The sequence below is a fragment of the Apiospora kogelbergensis genome (genome assembly GCF_038363985.1).
Source record: "Apiospora kogelbergensis strain CBS 113332 chromosome Unknown utg000003l_segment0_segment0, whole genome shotgun sequence".
NCBI classification, from domain to species: domain Eukaryota; kingdom Fungi; phylum Ascomycota; class Sordariomycetes; order Amphisphaeriales; family Apiosporaceae; genus Apiospora; species Apiospora kogelbergensis.
Window position 1 is genome coordinate 1,550,347 of NW_027117420.1, and position 27,053 is coordinate 1,577,399.

The 27,053-nt window shown below is 54.5% G+C and overlaps 9 protein-coding genes across 9 annotated transcripts; 6 read left to right on the forward strand and 3 right to left on the reverse strand.

Annotated features, from left to right (window-relative positions):
• Window positions 1-797: 797 nt before the first annotated feature.
• On the forward strand, window positions 798-1,748 carry PG998_005238 (uncharacterized protein; the record flags this gene model as incomplete). The annotated part of the gene is made up of 4 exons (XM_066872056.1): window positions 798-839; window positions 903-921; window positions 977-1,495; window positions 1,576-1,748. The coding sequence occupies 4 exons, from the start codon at window positions 798-800 to the stop codon at window positions 1,746-1,748; spliced, it is 753 nt and encodes a 250-aa protein (XP_066732153.1).
• A 901-nt stretch (window positions 1,749-2,649) lies between these two features.
• PG998_005239 (uncharacterized protein) lies at window positions 2,650-3,219 on the forward strand (the record flags this gene model as incomplete). Its single annotated transcript, XM_066872057.1, has 1 exon — window positions 2,650-3,219. The coding sequence occupies one exon, from the start codon at window positions 2,650-2,652 to the stop codon at window positions 3,217-3,219; it is 570 nt and encodes a 189-aa protein (XP_066732154.1).
• A 457-nt stretch (window positions 3,220-3,676) lies between these two features.
• On the forward strand, window positions 3,677-8,158 carry PG998_005240 (ABC transporter family protein; the record flags this gene model as incomplete). The annotated part of the gene is made up of 16 exons (XM_066872058.1): window positions 3,677-4,166; window positions 4,220-4,238; window positions 4,313-4,390; window positions 4,458-4,818; window positions 4,897-5,151; window positions 5,243-5,858; window positions 5,937-6,091; window positions 6,180-6,709; window positions 6,774-6,823; window positions 6,888-6,913; window positions 6,973-7,012; window positions 7,076-7,269; window positions 7,318-7,357; window positions 7,421-7,457; window positions 7,516-8,074; window positions 8,132-8,158. The coding sequence occupies 16 exons, from the start codon at window positions 3,677-3,679 to the stop codon at window positions 8,156-8,158; spliced, it is 3,477 nt and encodes a 1,158-aa protein (XP_066732155.1).
• A 200-nt stretch (window positions 8,159-8,358) lies between these two features.
• Window positions 8,359-11,771, reverse strand: PG998_005241 (uncharacterized protein; the record flags this gene model as incomplete). Its single annotated transcript, XM_066872059.1, has 5 exons — window positions 8,359-8,766; window positions 8,825-10,121; window positions 10,160-10,605; window positions 10,673-11,269; window positions 11,343-11,771. 5 exons carry the CDS (start codon window positions 11,769-11,771, stop codon window positions 8,359-8,361), a joined length of 3,177 nt encoding a protein of 1,058 aa, XP_066732156.1.
• A 380-nt stretch (window positions 11,772-12,151) lies between these two features.
• Window positions 12,152-13,177, forward strand: PG998_005242 (4-hydroxybenzoate polyprenyl transferase; the record flags this gene model as incomplete). The annotated part of the gene is made up of 1 exon (XM_066872060.1): window positions 12,152-13,177. The coding sequence occupies one exon, from the start codon at window positions 12,152-12,154 to the stop codon at window positions 13,175-13,177; it is 1,026 nt and encodes a 341-aa protein (XP_066732157.1).
• Window positions 13,178-13,402: 225 nt separating this feature from the next.
• On the reverse strand, window positions 13,403-15,031 carry PG998_005243 (uncharacterized protein; the record flags this gene model as incomplete). The annotated part of the gene is made up of 1 exon (XM_066872061.1): window positions 13,403-15,031. One exon carries the CDS (start codon window positions 15,029-15,031, stop codon window positions 13,403-13,405), a length of 1,629 nt encoding a protein of 542 aa, XP_066732158.1.
• Window positions 15,032-16,025: 994 nt separating this feature from the next.
• PG998_005244 (FAD/NAD(P)-binding domain-containing protein) lies at window positions 16,026-17,934 on the reverse strand (the record flags this gene model as incomplete). The annotated part of the gene is made up of 5 exons (XM_066872062.1): window positions 16,026-16,411; window positions 16,491-17,030; window positions 17,105-17,548; window positions 17,591-17,633; window positions 17,704-17,934. The coding sequence occupies 5 exons, from the start codon at window positions 17,932-17,934 to the stop codon at window positions 16,026-16,028; spliced, it is 1,644 nt and encodes a 547-aa protein (XP_066732159.1).
• A 547-nt stretch (window positions 17,935-18,481) lies between these two features.
• On the forward strand, window positions 18,482-24,040 carry PG998_005245 (uncharacterized protein; the record flags this gene model as incomplete). Its single annotated transcript, XM_066872063.1, has 6 exons — window positions 18,482-19,645; window positions 19,699-21,537; window positions 21,759-22,893; window positions 22,959-23,324; window positions 23,383-23,466; window positions 23,517-24,040. 6 exons carry the CDS (start codon window positions 18,482-18,484, stop codon window positions 24,038-24,040), a joined length of 5,112 nt encoding a protein of 1,703 aa, XP_066732160.1.
• Window positions 24,041-25,045: 1,005 nt separating this feature from the next.
• PG998_005246 (uncharacterized protein) lies at window positions 25,046-26,540 on the forward strand (the record flags this gene model as incomplete). The annotated part of the gene is made up of 2 exons (XM_066872064.1): window positions 25,046-25,591; window positions 25,662-26,540. The coding sequence occupies 2 exons, from the start codon at window positions 25,046-25,048 to the stop codon at window positions 26,538-26,540; spliced, it is 1,425 nt and encodes a 474-aa protein (XP_066732161.1).
• Window positions 26,541-27,053: the final 513 nt, after the last annotated feature.

The following is a 27,053-nucleotide window of genomic DNA, read 5'->3' on the forward strand; positions in this document are numbered from 1 at the left end:
GGAGATCAAAAGGGGCTTGGCCTACGTTAAGTGTGCATGGACATCCATCTATTTCGTGCAGACATGGCGTTCCTCTGAGCGATCCCGGGTAGTACAGCCGGCTGTCAATCCTGGACTGAAACCGTCGCCTTGCAGCAGAAGCGGCTCCCCATCCCCAATCTCACTTTTATCCGGGATCGCGACCAGGACGTGGGTGGAGGGTGTGCACCCCTGTTACGGCCTTATGGTGCATCATTGGGTAACGAAACCCCTAGAAATCGTCTTACAACTGCTTCTTGTGATTCTCCGGGAGTCAAATTAGGCTCGGCGTCAAGCCCCTAATTGCCTTATCCGGATGATTGATAGGCCGCTTACAGTAAACATGAACATACCTAATGGAATTGTCTAACAGGCGCACGCCACATACCGACAATCCTTTCTTTTACTATACTACCCCCCACATTACCGAAGTTACCAGCTGCAAAAGCGGCTGGGCTTGGGACAAACCCCTCGACTAGGCCCCCCTGTTGCTTCTGGTGTCTATCCTGTGTCTCCGTTTCTCCTGTTATCTCGAGGGTTGCATACGTGGCCACAAGCGTTACTGCGTCTACCCTTGCCAAGCCAACCTTCACAAGGCAGCACAGATGAATGAGACCAGATTGTAGAGCTTGGCCTGATCGTGGTGGGAGCACGACCACAGTTCTACCACCCTAAGTCACTCTGTGTCTTCGGGATTTCCTAATCATCAACTACATGTCAGTAGAGTCGCATCATTCTTCACCAGCAGCTCACTTCTATCTACACGGATTTCACTCAATATGAAGTTCTTGTGCCTACCAGGCGCCTATGGAAGCGCAGATGTGAGTTAGGATTCGGATCCCACCCAGTGTTTGGACATGTTTTCTGATGAATGGATGCCAAAGAAATTCCAAATACAGCTTGGTAAGACTTGACAGACCTAAAGACCAAGTGCGTGTCTAAATCCTCCCTGTGGTAGCTCCTCTCGTCAAGGAACTCATGTCCGATGACACCGCAATCTTTCGCTTCATCGATGCGCCATGCGAAGCCGTGCCCCCAAAAGGCTTCGCTGACTTCTTCGGGAATCCCCCATACTACCGTTTCATCGAACCCGATGACAAGGACACCGAGGAGACAGATGTGCTCTCGCGCATCCGGGACTTTCCCGAGTGCGACACGGCCGAGGACACGATGCGAGAGCTGATGAAAGAGGGCATCGCGAGCAGTGTTCAGAGCACTGACCGGGCCATACAGTTTCTGTTCGACATCATGGAGAAGGAAGGTCCCTTCGAGGGAATCATCGGCTACTCCGAGGGCGCCACGGTTGCGGGCACTTTGCTGCTACACGAGCAACGGCGCCGCGAGAAAGCTGGGCGGACGCCGCAGATCAAGTGTGCCATCTTCTTTGCCGGATGGCCGCCACTGGACCCGGTCACGTATGCCATGGTACTTTCGGATGAGTCTGATCTTATGATCGATATCCACACTTGCCACATCAGTAAGCTCTCTATTTCATTCGAAACATGCTTGCTGTCGCTTCTAGCCCCCCTCCTTGACTAAGACATTCTTATCCCCTAGTTGGGTCTTTGGATCCCTACGTCTCGGGCTCGTTGGCGCTCTACAATACATGCGATCCGGACACGGCCTACATCTTCGATCACGGCAAGGGGCATACCCTGCCAAGAGAAAAGGGGGTGGTCAAAGAATTAGGCGATGTCATTCGAAACATGATCGCCGAGGTATCTTCATGATGGCCTGATGGTAGATATTGCCCCAAGATTGCTTAGTATGCATAAGATCAATAGATTTTGGTTATCGGCTATGCCTGTTTCCTGCTGCCAGGAGATCAGTCTCTTTTCTGCATAGTGATTGACAACATTATCGCATGATATCGTCTGCGTAGGCTGCGTAATAGATCAGGAAACCCGATCTGGTATTTTGATAAACACTTTTGCCATGATAGTCCCACCGATGACGAAAGTGTGATGCGGTATTCGACCGCGGTCTAGGTCCTCAGTCGTCGTCCTGGTGTCCGTAGAGTGATGGTTGCACGAGCATATGATCCATGCCAGTTTCCGGTGTTTGTGGGAAAAGTGCGTACCCGCCGCAGGTACCCTACCATTGCCCATGCCTAATTCTCTGGGTGATCTCCCGGATTCTGTCTCCATCAGGCCGGTGTCGTGTATTATTGACTTGATGTTAATGGCCGGGGCCAGCCACTTAAGCACCAATCTATGCATCCGGTGCCCCATGTGCCGTTGTGTTATGTTGGTTTTGTTCCGTCTCGGTTCATTTACCCGGGAGTCAGGCTCCGATATCTGTCCATAACCCCTTTGACTATTTAGCCTGCACCGCATGTAAGAAATATAAGGTTACAGTGCATGCAATATCGATCCGACGTCAATGTCCGGCTTCTTCCGCTTAAGCTTTCTTTACGGGGCAAACGTCAGTGCATGTTGGTGTATTGCTTTTGGCTTGGTCGAAACAGGCATACCTGTTGCCCGTGTGTTTTATTGCATTATCGGGTGTTTCCTCTAAGCATGCTACCTTTCGATGCGTCTTTGCATGTCCAGTGTGTCCAAGCAACGCCAAATGCAACACACAAATCACATGTGCTGATAGCTGCAAATCTGCCATCGCTGGGACGATATCATGTCGAGACCAAAGGATAACAAACGGCTCTACACGCCAAGGCCCAGCCGGGTCGGCGGCCGTGTTGTAGACAATGGAGCCGGCAACGAGGTGGTGACGGTGCCATCCGTCGTCATACTGTCGGGAGGGAACGGTTCCTCGACGGACCTTTTGCAAAGTGCTGCCCCGCCGCCAGCTCGTGCGCCATCGGCGGCATCCAAGGTATCCTCAAGCTCACTGACGGACTCGGTCGGACCCTCTTCTACCAGACAGGCCTCGCATCATCGCAACATATCACTACAAGCCTCATTGGGTTCCATCTCAGGGGCCGAGGATGCCGATCGTGATACTACTTCCAATGGAGCCCGGTTGGCCACCATCGAGTCTGCTTCAAATCAACTGAATACAGGGACTAACGGTCGCCCCCTGATTCCTCATCCTGCCACAGCTGGGGCCGCTGTCGCGCCGCCGGGGCCACTCAATGACCCACGAACAAAGCCCTCCAAGCCGGCCCGCAAGAAAAAGACTTTATCGAGCTTCCTTGTTAGTCAGGATGAACTCTCATACCATTATCACGCGACTCCGAACTGACACGGGCCAAGCGTATCTTCTCTTACACCACCACTGGTGGCCGGGTTGTTCTGACCTCGTCGATTGCCGCATCGATCTGTGCCGGAGTCGCCTTCCCAGCCATGACCATAATCTTCGGTAGACATCCATCAACCCCCCACACAGGTACTTACTAACCCCGAATACCGATGATAGGTCGATTGGTCGGCAACTTTGCTTCTGCCAGGGCCACGTGGGAGGGTGAAACTGCCCAGCAGATCATGAAGCATGTCATAGATCAGAATGTGTACGACTTCATCCAACTGATGCCCCTGAAACGAATATTGTATGCTTAGACATCGCACAGACTTTATATCGTGTATCTATTTGCGGGGCGCTTTGTGTTGGGGTACATTGCCACGGTATGAGAGTCAACTTCGTTTTTCGCCCCCTATCTAACCCCGGCGGGACACGGCGTGTGTAGCTCGGATTCCAAACCATGAGCCTCCGTATCTCTTCGGCGATGCGCCTGGCGTATCTCAAGGCCCTGCTGGGGCAGCGGGTCTCCCTTCTCGACACGCAACCGCCAGGCCAGATCGCCGCCATCATCACGACGACGGCCAACACGCTGCAGACCGGCATATCGGACAAGCTGGCGGCCATCCTGCAGAGCATGTCGCTGATCGTTTCGGCGGCCGTCATCGCTTTCCTCCACAGCTGGAAGCTGACCCTGGTCACCAGTAGCGGGCTCCTGCTCATCACACTGTGCTACGTCATTACCATCCCCTTTATCACGCGCAACATGAAGCAGGTGGAGGACGCCAACATCAAGGCGGCTGCGACGGCGAACGAGGCTCTCGGCTCCATCCGCATGATCGCGGCTTACGGAGCTGAAAAGAAAATGGTTGACCGGTATGCACGGTGGGTAGCCGAGTCGGAACGAAGGGGTATGAGTCTTTCCAAGGTTATTGGTATGCAGCAAGCCACAAGTAAGTTTAACTGCCGTCGCATACTGACTATGTACACTGACAATTCACAACAGTTTACTTCAGTGTATTTGCGTAAGTCTCAGTTCCACCCAACTTCCTTCCACTCAACCTACACAGCTTGGGGGTCTGTACTAACAATAGGAAAGGACCTTCGCGTTGGCTTTCTGGTTCGCCGTGAGAATGCTGCTCGGCCTTCAAATACCGAACGTTGGGGTACTCATCATGTACGTATTCAGAAACAATATGGACCAGTCAAACTCAGCGTGTCTCCTTGCTGACAGTCCCAATCAGCGTGTTGATGTGCGTGATGATGACCGTTATGACAGTAGGCAATATTGCGGCACCCATCTCGGCCGCGGCAAGGTCTGCGGGTGCTGCCAGTATCCTATTCAACGGCATTGACGCGCCTCTGCCCAAGACAAGCGGTCTCAAGAGCCCCGATGTATCTGCGTCTCAGAACATCGTCTTGTGGAACGTGAACTTCACGTATCCGACCCGGCCCAAGACCAAGGTCCTAGACGAGCTCAAGCTCATCATTCCTGCGGGAAAGGTAACCGCGATCGTGGGTCCCTCTGGATCGGGAAAGAGCACCATTGTCGGCCTCATCGAGCGTTGGTATGAGCTCGATGGTGACCCAGACAAGAACAAGCTGGTAAGCTGTCCAACATTCGAGCGACTCAAGACCTTATCAGTAGATAGAAACTGAAGTCTTATCCCTAACTCTTAACAGATAGCTTTCTTCCGCAACGGCAGCATCACAGTCGGTGGCGTTCGGCTTCATGACATGGACTTGAAGTGGTGGCGGTCGCAAATAGGTCTCGTGCAGCAAGAGCCGTTTCTGTTCAATGACACCATTTTCAACAATGTGGCTAACGGCCTGGTGGGCACGAAATGGGAGAACGTCTCGGAGGCCGAGAAGAGGAAGCTTGTCGAAGTGGCATGCCGCGAGGCGTATGCCGACGAATTCATATTGCGTTTGCCTGAAGTAGGAACACCCTTTTTCTACTACTGATCTCACACTTGCCCTCCTTGTAAATACCCAGAATCCTGCTCACTGAATGATACTGTTATGACAGGGCTTCGACACCTCTGTTGGCGACGCAGGCATCAAGCTCAGCGGCGGCCAACGTCAACGAATAGCCATTGCGCGTAGTATTGTCAAGCAGCCCGCGATCCTGATCCTGGACGAGGCCACCAGCTCCATCGACGTGCGGGGTGAAAAGGTCGTGCAGGCTGCGCTTGATCGCGTGTCGCGCAATCGCACCACCATCATGATCGCACACCGCCTGTCCACCGTGAAGAAGGCCGACAACATCGTCGTCCTGAGCAAGGGGAAGGTCGTCCAATGGGGGAACCACGAGACCCTCATGGCCCAGCACGGCGGACCCTACTGGCTGCTGACCAACGCCCAGCAGTTGGGGATGGGCCATGGTGCCAGCGGCGACGAAGACGAGGGCGCAAGTACTAACATCGGAGCGGATGAGATGTCTGATACGGCTTTCACCGAGGTGGACAAGCGTACCATGGAACTTATGACACTGGATCCTGAGACGGCGCCTGCTACAGGTGTCAGAGGCCCCAAGGCTTACAAGCCAAAGGGCGCGATGAGAAGCCTCGGTGGCATGCTTTTGGAACAGAAGCCTCTGTGGCCCTGGTACATGCTATTGTTGGCCGGAGCTCTGATTGCTGGTGGTGAGTTCTTTTGTCATTCTTGATTAGCTTGGTGGTAACCTTTCTGTCTCTCACATATAGCTAGCACACCGGTACAAGCCTACCTCTTCGCGACATTAATTTCGTCCTTCGCATTCTGGGGCGAGACATTGGTGCAAATAACCAACTTTTGGTGTCTAATGTTTGTCGTCGTTGCCGCTACAGTCGGGATGGGTTACTTTGCTTTAGGCTTTGCCTCGACACGAATCGCTTTCGTAAGTGGCCAATTGATTATCCTTCATGAAATCTTCCCAGTCAGCGAGCGTATGGGTTACTGACACATCACTCCGGTCACTGGTACAGCTGATCACCTCGGTGTACCGGCGTGAATACTTCCACAACATCATCAGCAAACCAGTCTCCTTCTTTGATGGCGAAGGCCACTCGGCTGGCGCCCTAACCGCCCTGTTGGCGACGGACCCGGCGCAGCTGCAGCAGCTATTAGGCACCAACATGGCCTTCGTTACCATCTCGATGCTCAGCGTGGCCGGGTGCCTTGCCATCGCCTTCTACTTCGGCTGGAAGCTCACGGCTATTGCGCTGTCGTGTGCCATGCCGCTGGCCCTGGCCGCTGGCTTCTTCCGGATCCGCTGTGAGAAGAGCCTTGAACGCGACACCCTAGCCGTCTTCGCCGAGAGCGCCAAGTTCGCTACCGAGTCGGTTGGGGCGATCCGTACTGTGACGGCACTCACCCTCGAGGACTCCATCGCGCGCAAGTACGAGACGTTGCTTCAAGAACATGTCGGCAGAGCCTTCCGGAAGCTGCGTTGGGCGACAATTGTATTCGCGGCGAGCGATGCATTGCCGCTGTTGTGCATGGCCTTCGTGCTTTGGTAAGGATCCATACACAATATCTTGGACTGGTTGTCGCAATTGTTCGCTGCTAATGGATAATAGGTACGGAGGGCACCTCGTGGTCAATGGAGAGTACTGGACATTCAACTACTGTAAGCTGTGCCACCACATACTTAAGAGCTCACGGGACACTATGCTCACTTAACATCACCGCAGTGGTCGTGTATATAGCTGTTGTTCAGGTAAAGCTCACTTGGTCATCTGTGTCGGAGTAGGTCTTGCGCTAACGAGAGAACAACAGGGCGCAATCGGCGCTGGCCAATGGCTTAGCTTTGGCCCAAGTAGGCACTCCTACCCTCTACTATCCTGCCAAGTATCGGCAAGGATATTCTAACCTGCCCTAGATATCGCACAAGCAAATGTCGCGGCCAACCGTATCCAAGCCATGAGAGTAAAAGAGAAAGATGAGGATAGTGGCATTTCATTCCATCAAGAAGCTGCTAGAGACGGCACGGAGGGAGTTCGTGTCGATTTGCAGAACGTCTGGTTCCGGTACCCTACTCGAGATGTGCCAGTCCTTTGTGGATTGAACATGGCTGTGAGTTTGGAATCACATTAGAACATATCGCACACTAACTGTACATAGATAGAAAAGGGGCAGTTCGCCGCGATTGTAGGACCGTCAGGTATAGATCCTCCCTTCACAGTTGACAGGCACATACAAGCCATGATTTAACCCGTATCTCCAGGATGCGGCAAAACCAGCGTCATCTCACTGCTCGAGAGGTATACTCCGCCATTCATTCACTTCCACTGATGCATTGGCTCATATATGTTTTGCCAGGTTCTACGATGTCAAGTCGGGCAGCATACAGATCAATGGCATCGATATCCAAGACATCCGGCTGCGCGACTACCGCAAGGCCATCTCGCTCGTCGCCCAAGAGCCCTCGCTCTTTGAAGGAAGCATCCGCGAGAACATCCTCCTGGGCGTGGCGGACGAGGCCAGCGTCAGCGACACGGAGCTAGAGCGCGCGTCCCGCGAGGCCGAGATGCACGATTTCGTTGCATCGCTGCCCGAGGGGTACGAAACTAAGGTAGGCATCAAGGGCGTGCTGCTGTCGGGCGGCCAGAAGCAGCGCCTCTCGATTGCGCGGGCGCTCCTACGGCGGCCTCAGCTCCTGCTGCTCGACGAGGCCACGTCCAACCTCGACTCGGAAACGGAAAAGCTCATCCAGGGCGTCTTCGAGCGCACGCGCCGCACCCGCACCATGATCGTCGTCGCGCACCGCCTGGCCACGATCCAGAACGCCGACGTCATCTTCGTGTTGGGCGACGGAGCGGTACTGGAGAGGGGAACGCACAACTCGCTGCTTCAGAAAAGAGGGGTGTACTACAGCATGGTAAGTATTGTTGGGCTCAAGCTCATTTCCTGGACAATACACTGACGTCAAGATCAGTGCCAAGCGCAAGCTCTGGATCGGTGAGTTCGAAAGACTCGGTATCTTAAATTGATCAAATTGAAGAGGAGGAGAGTGGCCAGCCGATAAAGCTTGTACACATTCACGATTGCATCGTTACGTGATGGTGAAGGTATACGGGAGTGCAGATTGCAATTACCAACATTGGCTTAGCCAGAACTTCTCATACGGCTTAAACTAGGCAATATTGTGATGGTAGTTTCCATTCACCCAAGATACCCCGTTTTCTTCCAGTGCTCAACGTATTTACGAACGACTGGTTCGTCCAGAGCCCCGAAGCCGCGTAATTGATTCGATAACCTTGCGGCGACTTGAGTGTCAAGAACTACTCGACCACAGGCAGCGGTCTGGAAGTAACTCTTGAAGAACAGGTATAGCTGCTGCACAGGGTAGTCCTCATCATTGCTACCTCTGCTGATAACACTTTCTAGCCATTCGTCGAATGCTGTGATGGGTTCTGGAAGACCCAATTCCTTACTCACATAGCCCATCATGTCACTCCAGGGCTGGCGTGTTGGGTTCTCCAGGTGCAGAACCGGATGAATTTTGCGTGGAGATAGTGCAATATCGGCGATTACGGAGGCGGCATCGTCGACGGGGATCCACGATAGTGTCTGATAAAGCCAAGTCAGATAATGTCTCAAAGCTCACGTTGAATGAATTCTGACTTACGCCGGATAGGTTAGGGAGTCTGCCGATGCTTTGGCCAGTCTTGAGAAGCATGGGGATCTGCTCCTTCTCGTTCCATACGCCCGAGGCTCTAGCACCGGTCATCTGCCCGCAGCGGATCGAGGCGACTTCCAGTTGGCCGGCAAAGTCCTGGGTCGCCTGCTCCAAGATCTTCTCACAGACCAGCTTTCCATCGGCGTAGCCAATGCCGCATGCTGCGTTATCAAGGGACGCTGGTGCTTCGGGAATTGGCGAACCATTACTACTCTCGAGGCCAATTCGCGCCACCGCGGCAATCGAGGAGATGAACAGAAAGCGAGGCGCTTTGTCTCCGGGCCCAGTAGCAGCAAGTTCAAGCAGGTTCCTTAGGAATGCGAACTGGGGTTGGAATAACCGTAGAGGAAGGAGATAGTTCATAGGCCAGGCGGCGTGGATGACGTGGGTGATCATGCCCTGCAGGCCGGCATAGGCGAGGGGGTTGAGGCCGAGGTGGTGCGCTGCCGGGTCAATCTCGATAGTGGCCACTTTTGCCCATTGTCCCTCACTGAGATCCAGACCTTTCGACTTGAGAATCTTACGATCAAATGGTGCGCCGCCTGGCATAGGCTGGGCATTGGTCCCCTTCTCCTTTCGAATCAGGCAGATGATTCGCTTCACATTGGATCGTCGGGCCAAGTCCACCAAGCAATGCGACCCCAGACTGCCAGAACTGCCAGTTAATAAGACGAAAGCTTGATCTGAAGAGTCACGTTGCGGTTGCTCAATCGCAGCAGTGATTGGTTTATCGAGACTGAACTTCTGTACAAACTCGTTGATCTCTTTTATGGCTTCAAACGGTGATGGTGTTTTTGATACGGACTTCTGGGTGATCGATGTCGCCATGTCACGAACAGATGGGTTCAAGTAAATGAACTGAGGCGGAATTAACTTCCCCAGATCGACCATGTCAAGGACGGGACTTTTGGACGCGGCGGCGAGAATGATCCTGCGGAGTTGCTGTATCTGCAATGAGTCGATACCTTTGTCAAATAGATTGCTCTCTGCATCCAAATCCAAGTTCGATGTCCGAAAGCGCACATGCTCTCGCACGAGAGCTATCAGGCTCTCCTCGAGGTTATCGAAATCCAGAGGTCCGGTCGCATCTGTTGCAGCTTGGAGCAGTCTTTGGTAAACGCGCTCAATCTCCTTGGCGAACAGTGCGTGCGTTTCCTTGCGCGCGATGGAGCCCTTGTCGGTTCGCGGTACGGTCATACCGGCGGGCACGACGACGACAGCATCGGCCGACGGGACTCGGGCCGAGCTATCCATATTTTGTCCGCGGTCTCAATGATGGGCCACACGGCGTTTCGGAAAGCCACAAGCTCAGTCGTCGTCGTGAGCGCTTGGCTTGGCTCGATGATGACGCCGAGACTGAACCGGCTGTCTCCAAAAGCGACCGCGGACTTGACTATTGGAGATTCAGCCAATGCAGTCTCGAGGATGAGAGGGTCCGCCTTCTCGCCGGTCGCCAGTACGATAATATCGTCATCGCGCCCGACAGCGGCAAAGTCCGTCTTAGGGTGCGCTTCGTTACAGATGAGCTGATCTGCTATCTCAAACCCTTCCTTCTTGCCGGGCGGGAAGACAGTCAGACGAAACCTCCTTTCGTCGCTTCGGGCCTCCAGCTCGGCGACACTGAAATGGACGTCCTTTCGAAGCCGGAAGAAGCGCCAGTCGTAATCCGCCGAGGGGACAAATGTTAGAGACAGGGGACCGGTCTCGGTCACGCCGTAAAAGTTGAGAAGCTTGACGCCCCCAGCGGCTAGCCTGTCTCCCCACACCGGCGCTGAGCGCAGCGCCGCCAGTACCCACGAAGTCCATGTGCGCAAGAGCCTTGATTCCCTCTTGGTCGGGTAGATTACATATGTCATCGAGGAGAAATGGTACGGTCATCATAGACTTAGCATTTGACTTTTGAATGAGCTCCAAGATAGATTGTGCATTGGGAATGCCGTCGCTTGCCGGGAAGAGGGTCGTCTTCCCGATGGACATGGACAGGCCTGGGGCCACGAGACCGAAGCCGTGGAACATGGGAAGCGTGGTGAGATTGAGACCCTGAGCCTGCTCCTCGGTGTGGAACTCATGGCAGTTCACAGCCGACAGGAGCATACGATGAGTCAGGGGAATTGGCTTTGGTAAACCTGTCGACCCCGAAGAGTGAAGTAGTAAGACTGTATCATCCAAGCTGGTCGGCTTCTGGAGAGATGGTACAATACCCTCCAGCCCTGGTCGGCAGAACTCTTCATACGGTTTGCTAACAAGCACCGTGATACCCTTGGAAGCCAAACCGTCAACCATTGACTTGAGGCCAAAGCTGAATCGGCGAGAGACGATGATGGTTTTGGCCGCCACAGCGTTGAGTAGCCCCTCTATTGCCACTAGAGGGAGCCGAGGAGATAGGACTAGTGGCTTTGAGATAAAAGAAAGATCAGATTTTGCTACTCCTAAGATCTTCGTGGACTCAAAGTAGGCAGATACTCACAGGCGTATTAATGCTCATAAGACTGAACTCATGGATTACCAACCCAACGTCGCTCTCCATGAGTAGAGCTACGGGCGCTCTCCCTGCTACGGCCTTATCATCGCCGGCGAGAGTACTTGGAAGCATGGCCTGAGCCCAAGCAGCACACCGATACACAGCCGTCTTGAATTCGGCGTGAGTAACAAGACTCAGAGAGCCATCTGGTTTCGCCTGAAGGCAAAATGGGTGCGACGCATTGTGATTGGAATTGAAGTCAATCAATTCAACGAGCGATTGGACCCGGCCTTCGTCCTGATCATTCGAGGGTTGATCCGTTGTCAAGTCAAACTCTGCCCTGACGAAGGGTCTCATCGTGACATGGCCAAGGGGGACGTTTTTCGTCGGTATTATCTCGTCGCCATCGTGGGCTGCGGTGGCGGGCGGACTCATGGCAAAGTGGATTTATGTGTATCGTGGTGAAACGAGCAGCCAGCCGACTCCATCATAGATACTTTTACCAGCATCCTCGGTGGGTTTGGACGCGTATATAGGTAGTTGGCCTTTTGATTGTATCAAAATAGGCCGAATCAGAGGTGGGGGATGGTGGCCGGGGTGTAACCTACCCCTGTATCGGCGAATTGTTGGTGTGAGTGGCAGCCAAGCAACTACGAAAGGGGGTTGCGTGCGGACAACTCATGGAAATGAGCAAGCAAATCGGGCAGATCGTTTGTGTCGAGTCAAATAGCGACACCTCTCTGGAGTAGGGCATTCCCATAGCATTAATCGAAAAGACTGCGACCGCGAGGCTTCACTTTGCCCAACATCGAGACATGGCCGTGCAACCACCAAAATCCAGCCCGGGCGCGGCGCCGAGTAAGGGCGCGAAGGCCGGAACTGAAGCGAATAAATATGTAGCACCGAGTCGCGGGGTTCTGTCAACGCTGCCGTCTTCGTGGGTGCCCTACGCGGAGCTTATCCGACTGCACCAGCCGCACGGCATTTACATGATCGCCTTCCCGCACTTGGTCGGGCTGATGTACGCCTCGTCCGTTCTGGACGAGCCGGTGCCGCTGTCCATGTTCGCGAACCGAGCCGCCGTCCTCCTGGTCTGGACCTTCTTTTGGCGCAGCGCGGGGTGCGCGTGGAACGACAACATTGACCAGGACTTCGATCGCAAGACGGCACGGTGCCGGAACCGGCCCATCGCGCGCGGCGCTATCTCCACCGCCAGCGGGCACGTCTACTCCCTCTTCCTTGTCCTAGCCGCTGTCGCTCCGCTACACTACTATCTGGCACCCGAGTGCACCTGGGCCGCTCTGGTCTCGGTGGCGCTGGCCATGATCTACCCGTTCGGCAAGCGCTTCACCGACTTCGCGCAGGTCATCCTCGGTTCGACGCTCGGGTCCACCGTCATGCTGGCCGCCTACTCGGTCGGGCTACCGGCGCTGTCGCCGCGGTTTCTCGGCCCCACGCTGTGCCTGTCGGCCACCGTCATGCTGCTCGTCGTCTTCTACGACACCGTCTACGCACGTGCCGACACGGCCGACGACCTCAAGTCCGGGGTTAAAGGCATGGCGGTGCGGTACCGGCACAACATCGAGGGCCTCTTCGCGGCCTTGACGGCGGCCATCGTCGCGCTGCTGGTGGCTCTGGGCGTCGTCGCCGGCATGGGCCAGTACTACTACGCCTTCGCCGTGGTGGGGCTCGCGGCGTCGCTCACCACGCTGGTCGGCATGACGCGATGGAACCTTCTGCCCAGCTGGGCCGGGTCTTCGGGCTGGATGTATGCCTTCGCCGTGGCCAACCTCGTCGCCGGCTTCGGGATAGAGTACTTCACGCGCGCAGTGGCCATTTGAGAAAGGAAGGAGAGGTTGGGCGGGAGACGGAATCAGTCATTGCGGGGTAGTTTGAGATGGTGAGACATTAGAAGTGCAAATTAGTACTGTACATCATACTTTATTTAGTCTTGGGTTGTCCAGAAAATCAATCCAGGACTGCCACTGTATGTACGTTGAGTTCACGTTTACTCCTCAAGAGGTCACCGTTGCACACCATTTGTTTTCCAATAATTACCAATTCAATCAGCTGACGAGTAGTTGTTGCAGGTGCTGCGTTCTCCTCAACAGCCTCTGCTCTCGTTCCAGCATTTCCGTACAGGTTGTCCTCAAGAGCCCGAGCGCCATTCCGCGAACTCCCCCAACACCGACAGTAGAAGACGACGAGCCCCCGCACCAGCCATCGCTGCCATCCAACACGGGGTCCACGCCAAGACATCTAGACGGATCTCCCGGGAACATGGCTTCCCGCAGAAGTTTCAACAGGTAATTGACTGTGTGCACGGCCAGGGACGTCTCCAGTAGGGCATGCACCGAGTCCGTCGTTGTTGCGCCTCCTCCACGCTGCTTGGCGCCGTGTCGCGTCCAAAGCTCGTCGACCACAAGCTCGAACATGCACAAGACGCCCGAATAACAGGCGAGAAGCATGAAAACGAGACCCGAGGCTGAGTTGTAGCGTTGCCTTCGCCGGGGGTTGCCGTGCGACCATTCGGATCTGGTCGTATTGCTTGTTATTGAGCCATTTACAGGAGATTCAAACGGCGCCATTTCCTGATCTCGTTTGGTACTATTTTGGGATGCCGCACTGGCTTCGTCCGAAATCGATGCGTCTTTGGCTAATTCCGGTATTATTTGTCGCGCTATGTCAATTAGGTTGCTAGCAAGGCTGGAAGCATCCTTCAGAATCTTGGCGTCGTTGGGTGAAGTATCCAGTTCGGATCTTCCCATCACCGCATTGATCCGAAGGTTCAGATCCGACAGCGTCTCGTAGCTTTCCCTCGTACAGACAACAGGCAAAATCGATGGAGCGGGGGTCGGAACTTGGCGCCCGGACAATGGACCGGCCAGAGGCGGCTGACCATTCGAACTAACTCCCTGTTTCGTGTTATAACTGTCCATGGCAGCTGTTGTATTGATATATTGCGTCAGCGAGAGTGGCATGGCTCCAGAGCTGCAGTCCAACACGTCTTGCTCGCTGCCGTTGGTAATGTGGGCTGCCGTCGCGACAGATGGCCCTTGGAAGCAGGCATGGCTTGAAGGCGTACGAAAAGAGTCCAAGTCGAAACTGGGGACGAAGCCTGTAGCGAAATCGTCGTGGTGCACCATGAGCGTCTCCCAGTTTCCGACTTCACCCGTGGTGATAGGGAAAGCCGTCATGGCCGGCGTTTGGTATGGCAGGGGAGACGGATGGCAGAGGCGTGAAGTCGGTCGAGGGCTCTCTTCCGAGTCGATGTCGCTGGTGGCGATGGACAGGTTCGTGTCAGTGGCCGGGAGTTGCTCGTCTAATCCGACCTCGGAATGTTGATTTCGATAACGACCAGTGTGTTGTCGCCGGTCCTGAGCGTCGTGCCGGGACTCACAACCAGCATCATCAAGGGCACCGTTGTTTCGCGTCGAATGCGTTTCCTCGCACTCAACGGCCTTTCTCTTCAAAGACTTAGACGGCCTGCCCACTTTCCCCCGGACACCTTGGACACATAGAACCTGGGCTTTGCGACACCGGGAACATGGCTCATCCGTGTCTGGGTTTCCGTTCACGCGCTGGTCCGTCCGACTGCATCGGAGCTTGTGGAAATGGCACCTGTCGCAGGCATAGCGTAAAGGATGTTCCCTATTGTTGACGGTACAAGGTGCCGCCGCCATCTCGGTAACCATTCTAGCTCCCGTCGCTCCCGTCGCACAAAGTAACCGTGCCTCGTGGGAAGACTTAGAGGAACTGAGTTCACGGGAAACTTAAAAAACGAGCAGGTCGCCCAACCGCCATGGACTTCTACCATCATTTCGGTCATTTTCTTCCCCACTGGAACCTCGACTGGCTACCAGCTTTCGCATGCAAGCAGCCGTGTTTCCCTCGCGCCATCTTGATTGGCATCGATTTGGCTTTCTTGTTTATCGCCCTGGCCACGCTGAGATGGGCTATGCAAGACCCTCATACGATGCCAACGCCTAATCAGCATACCCGGTTGTCGCTAAGACAAACCTTATCAGGCGGGTAGGGCCCAAAGAAACGGGTTGTACCGAGCAAGGATCATTCTGATGGCCAATGAAGAGTCAGCCAACACCCTTTCCGTGGCTGGATCGAGTCATGCCCGCAGGGGCTCCGGCCCGCACGCTGCTAATGGCAATGCCAACCGGGAACCACGACAAGCTTCCCTATTGCGCCTTACTTGCTGTGAAGCATGTCGTGGATCCCCTCATGTTATTGATTGGCCTGTAATATGCTTACCGCCGGTTCGACATGTTCGGTAGGAGGGCATGCGTTCCCAGGGGTCTAGAAGAGCTGACTCAAAGCATACGGACTGGGCGAGTCATTCAGCTTCCACCTACTCCTCTCACATCGTACGAATTAGAGATTAACGAACGGGTTTATCGACTATGTCCTGGTTTGATCCTCGATGCAAATTGGCCAGATGCATGTCATGCGGCAGAGTGCAACCTTATCCTAATGAATACCAATGAAAGCAAGAGATCTTGGTTGGGATGGTGTGACAGTCCATCACAGATGACTAGAAGTGGCCTTGAAGCCTGAAGGAGCAAAAGGGAGTGGATAGTATGGAACAACGGGGCCTTACCATCACGACTCCATGCTGATCCAAGTTCGGCGGGAAGCTCCCCACAGCAACATGCCACGTGCGTTTCATGTACAGTACTATGCGCCGTTGACAGCAGCCCCTGCATGTCCCCCATTGGCACCGTTCTCATCGTGTTGTCGACTCAGTCCCAGACTGCCTCGCACAAGGCGTGGCGCCAAGTTCCCGATGGCGTCGGTGCCGAAGCTGTCAATGTTCATCGTGTCCTCGGTGCGCATCATCTTGCGCGCCCGCACATGGTCAAGTGCGTCAATTTGGTCTTGCGTCAGGCCGGACCTATCCAGACTGGCACCATTGTCGCCCGAGGAGTTGAGCTTCTCGACGGCCTGGGCGCATGCCTCGTCCGAGGCAACGGGCTTGAAGGCGTTGGCGCAAAATTCGAGCGTCTTGTTAAGCTCCGACTGTGTCAGTTTGCCAGCGGCTTGATCGGCGGTACCCTGGATGACTACGGACGGGGTTGATAGAGGTGGTTAGCTACGAGCATGCATGGACGGACGATGTCCAATTCAAAGATTGGGACTCACTGGGTCGGAAGAACGAAAAAGCACGGTCGAAGTTGTCCTCGTCGAAATCGCTGAGCACCGGCTCCTCCTGATTCCGGATCTGCTGGTAGGCGCTGAGGACGACCAGTAGGAAGCGCGTGTACGCGTCCGCAATCTTCTTGCTGTGCCAGTCGGCGGCCGTGGTCTCGTCACAGTCGCCCCGAATCGCGGCGGCAATGGTGGTGGCCGCCGCGAGCCCGCCCGTCAGTGCTAAGTGTACGCCCGACGAGAAGTACGGGTCGATGAAGCAGCCCGCATCACCTACAATCCTAGCGTAGGGGAACGCATAGGCCGATGCGCTATAAGAGTAGTCGGATGCGGCCTTGACGTTGCTGGTGAGCTTGCCGCCGTCGCCGATCAGCTGGCCAAGCGCTGGGGCCAGCTTCAAGCTCTCGTGGTAGTGGCTCGTGGTGTCGAGCTGGCCCTCTTTCTTCCGCTGAATGGCTATCTCCTGGTTCATTACGACGCCTACTGAAACGGTCTTGTTGTGGAGAGGGATGAACCAGGCCCAACCGCTCTGATCTGGTGCGCATGTGCGTGGTTAGCTGCCGTATATAGACATGTACACGCTCACCCGTGTCCAGTACTTTACATACCACGTAGCGCCTCGAAGAAGGGTGAGTTCTCCCTGTACGTTCCGGGGGAGTATGTGCCGCATTTCTCCCAGTAGCCCCAGCTCGCCACGTTCTTGAGTCCCTGGTTGAAGCGGCGGTTCTTCATGTACTGTGTGCTCAGGATACCCGCACGCCCGCTGGCGTCCACGACATAGTCGAAGATGATCCGGCCGGATTCCTTTGTGGACTTCACTTGGTAAGTAGCGGCAACTGGACGCCCTGGGTTGAGGTTTGGCTCCCCTTCAGCTGCCTTTGTGGCGTCCAGGAACTCGATGGACTGGACCTTGACGCCATCAAAGGTCTTGACACCGCTATCCCCTGCATGGCGGAACATGAGAAGGTCCGCTTCGGACCGGACCACGTTCCAGGCGTAGTTATTGGGCCCGCCCGCGGCGATGAAGTCCGTATCTACGATCGGGGTCAGCACTAGATGCAAATCATGTGGGGAGGCGGCGAGTGTCCACTTACAGCCCTCGCGCTTGTGCTTGTTGAGCTTGAATGCGGCACCAGGCTAGAGCACCGCTGTATTAGTATTGATCAACGACTTCGCCCTCCGGGCTGTGCTTGTTGCGCTTCTTCACCTTCTTGATAAAGCCATACGACTCGAACTTGTCTTCTAGGTCAATGAACCGGAGCAAATGCCGCATCGATGCCAGCATGCTCTCGCCGATGTGGTACCTAGGGAAGGTGTCGGCCTCCAACTGGACAACCTCGATTCCTTCGCGTGCCAGCGCCGAGGCAGCATATGAGCCGCCAGGCCCGGCGCCGATCACCAAGACGGTGCATCTATCGGGAATCGATGGTGAAGCCATGACGGTCTTGTGTCGTAGAGTATGGGTAGCTTCAGATGGTTGGAAGCAATAATTGATAAAAGACTAGCTGGCATTATGCAGACATACTTGCATGGTAGCACATACTACTCCTGCCTTCGACACTGGCTATATCGCCCTGGCTGGAGCCCCAGTGTCCGTCGGCGGGTTTCAGGGTGGAGAATCACAATACGGCCGTATCTCCTTGACGGCAAATCCCAGGCCAAAAAGTGGCGACACCATCTCGCACGATTAATTCGCTGTATGGGCCGCCGAACGCCACTAGTATCCAAGCAGGCTCTCATGGTTATGGGATATTGACTGATATTCCCCGACCGTCTGGCTCCCCCACCGAGAGATCTGCCCTTCCGCGGAGCTGTAAGCCTCCATGGTCAAGCAATTGCGCCGATGGTGTATAGACGAGGTCAGTAAATCGCATTGTCTTTGGCCTTCGCACGGTGCGTAGGCCCCTGACGGCGTGGCAAGTCTGCATAAACCCTTTGCCTGGCGTTGTAGGGTGGGCTGATCAGACGGCACTTTCACTTCTACAATGTTGCCAATCAAAGCCTCATCAAGCACCACCAATTCTCAACAATCGGACGATTCAAGACCAGATATAATGCATGATTTCCCCGATGACTCCATCGCTGTAGTCGGCGCGGGCTGCCGGCTGCCCGGCGCCAACGATCTCGAGGATCTATGGCAGATCATCTCACAGGGGCAAAGCAGACTAGAGAAACTCCGCCCGGAGAGGTGCAACCCCCATAAAACCTACCGCGCGGTCCAGGATCCGGCCTGGATAGCACGCCGCGAGTTCTATGGCAACTTCCTGGACGACGCCGCCGGCTTCGACCGCGGCCTTTTCGGCATCAGCCCGCGCGAGGCCGCCCACATGGATCCGCAGCAGCGCCTGCTCCTGGAGACAGCCTTCGAGGCCATGGACTCGAGCGGCTACCTCCATGGCCACCGGCGCGAGCGCGGCGACCCTGTGGGCTGCTTCGTCGGGGCCAGCTACACCGAGTACCAGGAGAACACGAACGCGTACGCGCCGTCGGCTTATACCGCCACCGGCACCATCCGGGCCTTCCTGTCGGGCAAGATCAGCTACCACTTCGGCTGGACGGGCCCGTCCGAGGTCATCGACACGGCGTGTTCCGCATCGCTTGTCGCGATCCATCGGGCCTGCCGCGCCATCCAGGCCGGCGAATGCACCATGGCCCTAGCGGGCGGCGTCAACCTCATAACGGGCGTGAACAACTACTTCGACCTTGCCAAGGCCGGCTTCCTCAGCACGACGGGACAGTGCAAGCCCTTTGACGACGCAGCGGATGGGTACTGCCGTGCCGACGGCGTCTGCCTCGTGGTGCTCAAGCCCCTCCGCCAAGCCATCGCAGACCGTGACGACATCATGGGCGTGATCCCAGCCGTGGCCACGAATCAGGGCGGTGTCCACGCGTCGGGCATCACAGTCCCCGACGGCTCGTGTCAGAAGGCCTTATACAGGACACTTCTAAAGAGGTCGGGGTTGACCTCGGATGATGTGTCATATATGGAAGCCCACGGGACGGGCACGCGTGTGGGCGACCCCATCGAGATGGCCAGCATCCGCGAGGTCTTTGGCGGGTCGCAACGGACGGACCCTCTGTATGTAGGCTCTCTCAAGTCCAACATTGGACACAGCGAGACAGCCGCGGGTGCAGCAGGCTTATTGAAAGTCCTCGCCATGCTTCGGCACGGGGGGATCCCCCCTTACAAGGTTTCCGGCAGCTCAACCGTAATATCCCGCCACTTGAGTCTGACAAGATCATTATACCTACAGACCGGACACCGTGGAGTCCTCAGGGAGGACGGGTGGCGTGCGTTAGCAGTTACGGTGCCTCTGGGAGTAACTCGGCGCTCCTATGTGCTGAGTGGCGTGGAGCGGACTGCAGAGCTCTACCCAAAGATCTGGTATCAAGCAAATCGATGTCTCGATGCCCTATCCTTCTCAGCGCCGCCACACAGGAAAGCCTATTAAGACAAGCTAGAGACTTGGCTCAATATCTCTCGAATCCGATAAAAGGAGTTGATCTCATCAATGTGGCATTTACGCTTAGCCAACGCCGGAAACACCACCGCTTCCGCTGGTCCGCATTAACAAAGGACATGAGTGGTCTCGCAGACCAGCTTCAAGACCTCGACGCACAGCACATCATCTCCCATCCAAAGACCACGAAGAATGTCGTCTTAACATTCTCTGGCCAGAGTGGCACGAAAATCGGTCTCGATCCGTCGATCTTGCGCGATAACCCACGCTTTGCACATTACGTCCAATCCTGCAACCAGATACTGATGGGTCTGGGATGCACCGATATCATCTCGATCATACACCAGTCAGAAATCATTACGGACCCTACTTTGCTCCAGTGCGGCCTAGTTACGATACAATACGCGTGCGCACGTTGCTGGATCGACGGCGGACTTGAGGTGGCAGGCATCGTCGGCCACAGCTTGGGCGAGCTCGTAGCGCTGGCCGTATCAGGGGTACTTTCACTGGAGGACATGCTTCGAGTTGTCTATACGAGAGCACAGCTAATCGAGAGAAAGATGGGAGCCGAAAAGGGAGCGATGGTAGCGATACACTCCAAGCTAGAGACGGTGAAAGCGGTGATGGAAGCGGCCAGGAAGGAACTGTGTCGTGGCGATGACCTCGAAATCGCATGCTACAACAGTCACACAAGCCACGTTGTAGTTGGTTCTGAGAAGGGCATACAGGCGACGCTAAAGGTCTTGAAAAATGATGCTTGTTATTCTAGTATCCGATATCACTGTGTTGATGTCACCCACGGTTTCCACTCCCGCCTCGTCGAGCCCCTTATCGAGGGATTGTCTCAGCTTGGAAAGACCATCGTATTCCACCAGCCAAAAATCCAAATCGAGACAAGCACCAGGGAACCCATCAATTTTGGCGACATACAGAGACTAGGATATCTGGCGAATCATGCGAGGCAGCCCGTGTATTTCGTGGACGCAGTCCGCCGTTTAGAGGCAGGACTCGGCCCTTGCATCTGGCTGGAAGCAGGTCTCGGGACGCCCGTGGTTCCCATGACCAGGAGAGCGACTGCGAGTCCCGAACTGCACACGTTCCAGTCTGTCACAGTCCCCGAGGCCGCGGCCGCTGACATATGGCGCGAGGGCGTCGCGATCACGAGCTGGCGGTTCTTGGACCCGGAAAAGAGCGATTTGCACAGCGTCTGGCTCCCGCCGTACAGATTTGATCACTCGAAGGATTATTGGCTAGAACATGTTGATCACGCCGTGAAAGAGCGCGAAGGAGCAGCAACGGATGGAAGATTGACCAAAGCTGACCCCTCTCATGATCCTCCGCGGCTGGTCACGTACGACGCCGCCGGCACCGCCGGCGAGTCTGGTCCTCACGTATTTCACCTGCACACAGATACACAACGTTACGCCCGAATCGTGCAAGGCCATTCGGTGCGCGGGAAGCCTCTTTGTCCTGCATCAGTATATATGGAGGCCGCAATCATGGCCCTTACCCTTCTAGGATCTCCTGTCAGGGGAGGACGATCACCTTTCGGCACACCGTTTTCAGCCGGCCACTTGGCTGTGACTCAAAGAAGGCGGTGCAGTTGATTCTGTATCCTGATTGTTACACTAACTCGCCAAGAAATTGGCACTTTGCTGTTCAGTCTTCCGCCCGCTCCACCCACTCCGAAGGTGAGGTAGAGATAGCGAGCACTCAAGTGGGCGACTGCGGGCATGATAAGCATAGTTTAAACGACAGAATAACTGCATTGCGCAATTCTGATGACTCTGAGACGTTCAAGACGGCCACAGCCTATCAACTGTTCTCTAGAGTCGTTGAATATGCCGGTCTGATGCAGGGAATCGTCAACATTACTTTGGGGCCAAGAGAAGCAGTGGCGAAAGTTCGAGTTCCCAAAACGACGTTTCCTGCATCGGAAAGTACAGTCATGGACTTCTACGACGCCATCACGCTCGATGCTTTCATCCAAGTTCTCGGTCTGCTTGTAAACCACAGTAACGGGTTCGAGTCAACTGAGACCGACGATATATACGTTGCTTCGAGCATCGGCAAGATGGAGCTCACGCCAGTGGACTTCGATACTACTCAGGTCTGGACTGCGTACGCAGAATACGTCAGGCTTGACGGTAAGACAACAAGCGGTAACGTTTTTGTCCGGTCTGACAAGGGCGATGTGATGTTCTCTGTGACGGATGTGCGGTTCGTGAGGGTCTCCGCTACGGCAATGGAACGTTTATTGGAGACCGCAAACCCGACGACAAACCAGACCGATTTAACGTCTCAGATACATGGAGGTGTTGTTTCTGGCCACACCTCGCACATGCTGAAAGAAACTGGAGGAAAACCGAACTTACAACGGAAAGACTTCGATGCAACTCTACACGCCTGCCTAGAAAAGGCATCAGACACCAGGAACGTGGAGTCACAGCTCACAACCCTTGTATCATCGTACACCGGTGTAGCCGTGGAAGACATTCAGGCTGATGCTACTTTGTGCAGCATGGGTCTGGACTCGCTGGCATCGATCGAGTTGGCAGACGAGATTGAGGCCGAGCTGAACTTCAAGATGGATACGGAAGACCTGGGCTCAGAATCCGTCCGATCGTTATTGGCGTATCTTTCAGCTTCCGATGACGGCGCCTCCAGCACATTCCAATCGGGTTCCAGTACAATCTTGACGACACCCTCTTTCGCTAGCGACGACGGCGAGCAGATAAACCCATTGCAGGACCCGCAGGAACGTACCGAGACTCCCATCAAAATTGGAAAGACAACAGTGAAGTGGGTGAGACCAAAACAAAAGCTGGAGTCGCGGTACACTATAGAACAACATGCCTATAAGGAAGTGGATGAACTCGAAATTCTCGCCGATATCTATATTCCGACCGAAGCACACAACCGCCCGAGATGTGTAGGTGTGTATCAAACCTGAATGGGAGTCTCGCAGAAGGATAATTCAACTAATACTTGCTTACTCTAGCTCTGATGATACATGGCGGTGGACACCTCACGCTCTCACGGAGGGCCGTGAGGCCGCGCCAAACCAAGTTTCTATTAGCTAGTGGGTTACTTCCTGTTAGCGTGGACTATCGACTGTGCCCTCAGGTCAACGTCTTGGATGGGGCTATGACGGATGTGCGGGATGCCTGCATCTGGGCACAGAAAGAACTGCCAGAAATCTTGGAGTCCAGAGGTGTCATAGTAGACCGGTCTAGATACGTGGTGATCGGGTGGTCCACCGGTGGAACCCTTGCTATGACTACAGCTTGGTCGGTACATGATGCCGGATTCTGTTCTCCAACAGCGATATTGGCATTCTACTGTCCGGTCGAATATGATCCTAAAGGTATGTTATCCACGTGCATATGCTGGATGAATCATTATGAAACTGACACTGGCCTTAGAGCCCATAACCATGGGCCGCGATCATGGACATCGGACCATGTCGCTCAAGGAGATTCAGAGACGTCTCCCGGCGAAGCCGGTATGTACCATCTCTGCAACTTTGCACCACCCACCAGACCTACTGCAGCCTCAGATTCTGACAAATTTATTGTCCCATCTTATCAAGACCGTACAGCATGTAGTGAGCAACGAAACCGACACCACCAAACTCGGCTGGATAAAGCCGGGCGACCCACGCCCGAGCTCGTCCTCGCCCTCATCAAAGAGAACCGAGGGATGTCGATCCTCTTCAATGACGACCCACTAGACAGGCTCTTAGGTGCTAATGGTACCGAAGCGGATCAGCTTCCCTATCCTGACGCCACGCGCGCCGCGGCATTCAGTCCGCTCGTCCATCTTCGCTGCGGCAGCTACCGTACGCCCACTTGCCTGGTGTTCGGGGACAGCGATGAGATCGCGCCGTTCGGCAAGGCGGTCGAGTTCGTGCAGGCCATGAAACAACAGGGCGTCAGGGGCGACCTGCTGGTGGCACCGGACGCGAAGCACATATTCGATCTCGACCTGGTCCCTGGAAGTGAGGGCTGGAAATCGTATGTCGAGCCCGGATATGAATTCCTATTGAACGAGTTGGGGGACGCCGGCAGTGGGGACTTGTGAGCATTCCGATAATTACCTGAAACGTATATTGTGAAACATATTTTTGCTACTCCTTATTATGCTGGAGCAGTTTATAGTCCCATCGAACCTCCCAAAAGTCGCCTATGTGGATATTGACGTTGTGGCTACCTTGAGCTTCAGTAGTGGACGTGCCGTACACCCCAGTGATGAAGCCGTCGCTAGATGAAGCACGCTAGAGTTTTACTCATACTATTCCCATTTCCTTACCAGGATATATAAGAAGAAAAAGATGAGAAGCTCACTCAGCTACAATGTTGATCCCGAGGCAATAATATCAACACTATTAATTCTGGGGATTTACTAGCCTGTAATATACATGAACATCCTACGATTGATGTCTGTATCATGATTGGAAAAATAGGCCGGAGCTTACGTGTCGTTAAACGTGCTAGGGGCTCAATGCTTGCTCACGTCAGCCCAAAAAGCAAAGAATTCGCACCGATTCTTTAATGGCGAAGCTGCCGAAGAAGCATAATGGGGCGGAGCAGCAAAAGCTTCAGCTGGCGGTGGTCGAAGTCTACAGGCGTGTGTTAATTGCAAGCATCTCGCGCCGCCGTCCGGAATAGGTGATATGTGTCTTGAACTCTATTCTCGCGAACGTCGAGACAAGGAGCTTTCAAATTGCGATTCTAGAAGCTTTTGCTTGCTTAGCGCAAGGCTGGATTCACAGCTGAAACCTGTTTCTGCCCACCTGCCTAAGAAAGGAGATTAGACATGTCAGCTTTCCGAGACCTGGTATGGGGGCCGTCAAGGGGCGGCAGAAGAAAGTTGAAGGATGCTAGGCGCATTTTTTCATCGAAAAGGCTCGCATAAGAATATTTAATCAACTCAAGGGGCCTTCTGTCAAGTATGTATTACATCCAGTCATTCCCATCAGTGCTTGATCGAGACCAAGCGGGAAGTTGCAGAACAGCAGGGTACGAAAGCATTTCGATCCTCAATTTGCCCAAAGCTGTATAGCTTGACAGTATGGAAGGCCGCAATATGGGAACTATCAATACCCTGAGTACGTGGATGCTCTGCCTTACCCTACTATTCCATCTCCCACTTTGTTCCGGCCAGGAATCCCAACAGGATCCTTCCGTTTGCCACTACAGGAGCCACTGGGTCAAATGGATCTCGTCGGGCTACTTCGATGGCAAGCAGAACTGCGGGGACCTCAACTACATCCTGCAGGTGGTCAACAAGGACAAGAAGAAGATGGACTTCTGCTTGGCCGAGCGCCAACATGTGTTTGGGTACATCCGGGAGGGGCTGCGTCCCAGCCTCGGAAGTGGAGAGAATAAAGGCAAGATGCCGGAGGACTGTGAGATAGATCGGTGGTGGTATGAAGGAAAATACCCCAAGACTCGTGAAGCCTTCTGCAAAACCGCGACAAGGATAGCCAGGGCCAATGGCAAGAAGAACCGGACCGCGGCTGCTCAGGCCCAGCCGTACAAGAATCTAATCCACGGCCCTCGGAGCCAGTGTCATAACAAGTTCCGAGAAGAGTTGGCAACGATTGGAAACCCTGACGTTGCGGGACCGGGTGTAAGACCTTAACCCCTTTTGTCCCGACCTACCCCTGCCATTCATGTCCAGATACTGACGTTGCTCATAGGTAATGGCTTCGTACATAATCCAGCTTCTACTCCTCGTGATCTATTGTTCTTCGGCCTTCTGCCCTGACGGCAGCCTCATTCGGCGGCGTGCCGAGAGGTCTTTCACCGCCTTCTACGGCACCAGCATGGTTTTGGCCCTCTCCATCGCCATCGCATCGGTTGTCACGTTCGAGAACAAGCGTTTTGACACTACGGAATCCATCCATAGTGACTTTGCGCTCCCCGAGATATACGAATATCGGCTTCTCACCTTGGCCCCGGCCTTCGCGATCCTGCCTGTTTTGGTGGCGCACACTCTCCACGAGGCGAGGCAGCGAGACAACGTCTTTCGGCGCCGCCAGGCCCTACTTCCCAGGATCCTGACGGCGTTGGTCTGCCTCCTCTGCGTTGCGGTCATCTGGGTGATCTGGGGGATTGGAAAACAGGGAAACCAGTCGCCGGTCCGCTTTGTGTTTGGCGGAGGCTTCAACGTCCAGGTCGACGACTTCTTGTACCAACGGGCTGGCAAATACACGCTCGCGATAGCCATTCTGACGACAGCCCTGCCCTTCTTTAGCATGATTTCCATATGGGTTTCGCAGCAACCGGTGTCACTTTGGCCTGAGCTTACTTTCTGCGTGATATGTATTCTGCTGGCTCTGGCGGAGGTTGTGATGCTATTCTGCATCCGAGGAATGGCCATCAAGGACGGGCAGGGCCATTCTTCCGAGATAGAGGTTGGCTTTGGTCAGATCCTGGCCTGTTTTACGTGGTTCCCCGTATTATTCATCCTGATATCTGGGATGGAGTTCCCAGGTATTGATGACGCCACGGTGGGAGTGCAGCAAGGGAAAAGGCCATACCAAGGTAACTACCTGTTGCAGACGAATGCGCCTTGAGAAATACTATAGACCCATAAATTCGTTACATCGCTTGGGGACCATGACATACCATGCTATGTATCGTATCAGCGACTCAGATAAGACAACTATTAACCGTATCGGCACATCTGATTCAGTCAACCCGAGGCAATTAAGCAACCTTGTGTTACGACAGAGGGCAGCCATGTGGTTGAGATAAACACCAGGCGAGCGAGCACGCATGGATCTATCAAACCGACAGCCTGTCATTGTTTCGACCCCATGCCAAGCTGGGCAGACGAACAAGAAAAGGAGACGCCCAAAAGGCAGTTCACCATCTTTTCGCGATACTAATTATATCCTCCTAATGCCCGCAAAAGATAGTGTGCGGTGATTTTCCATGACTTGTCATCGATAATAGATGAAATTCATATTGAAAAGTTAAGGGGGTGTGACGCTCATAGTCAGACCTGGCCTACGCATCTAGACATCCGGCAAAACTGGCCGATTTGTCGCGGAACCTCTCCTTCCGCCCTAATCAATCCGCCAGAG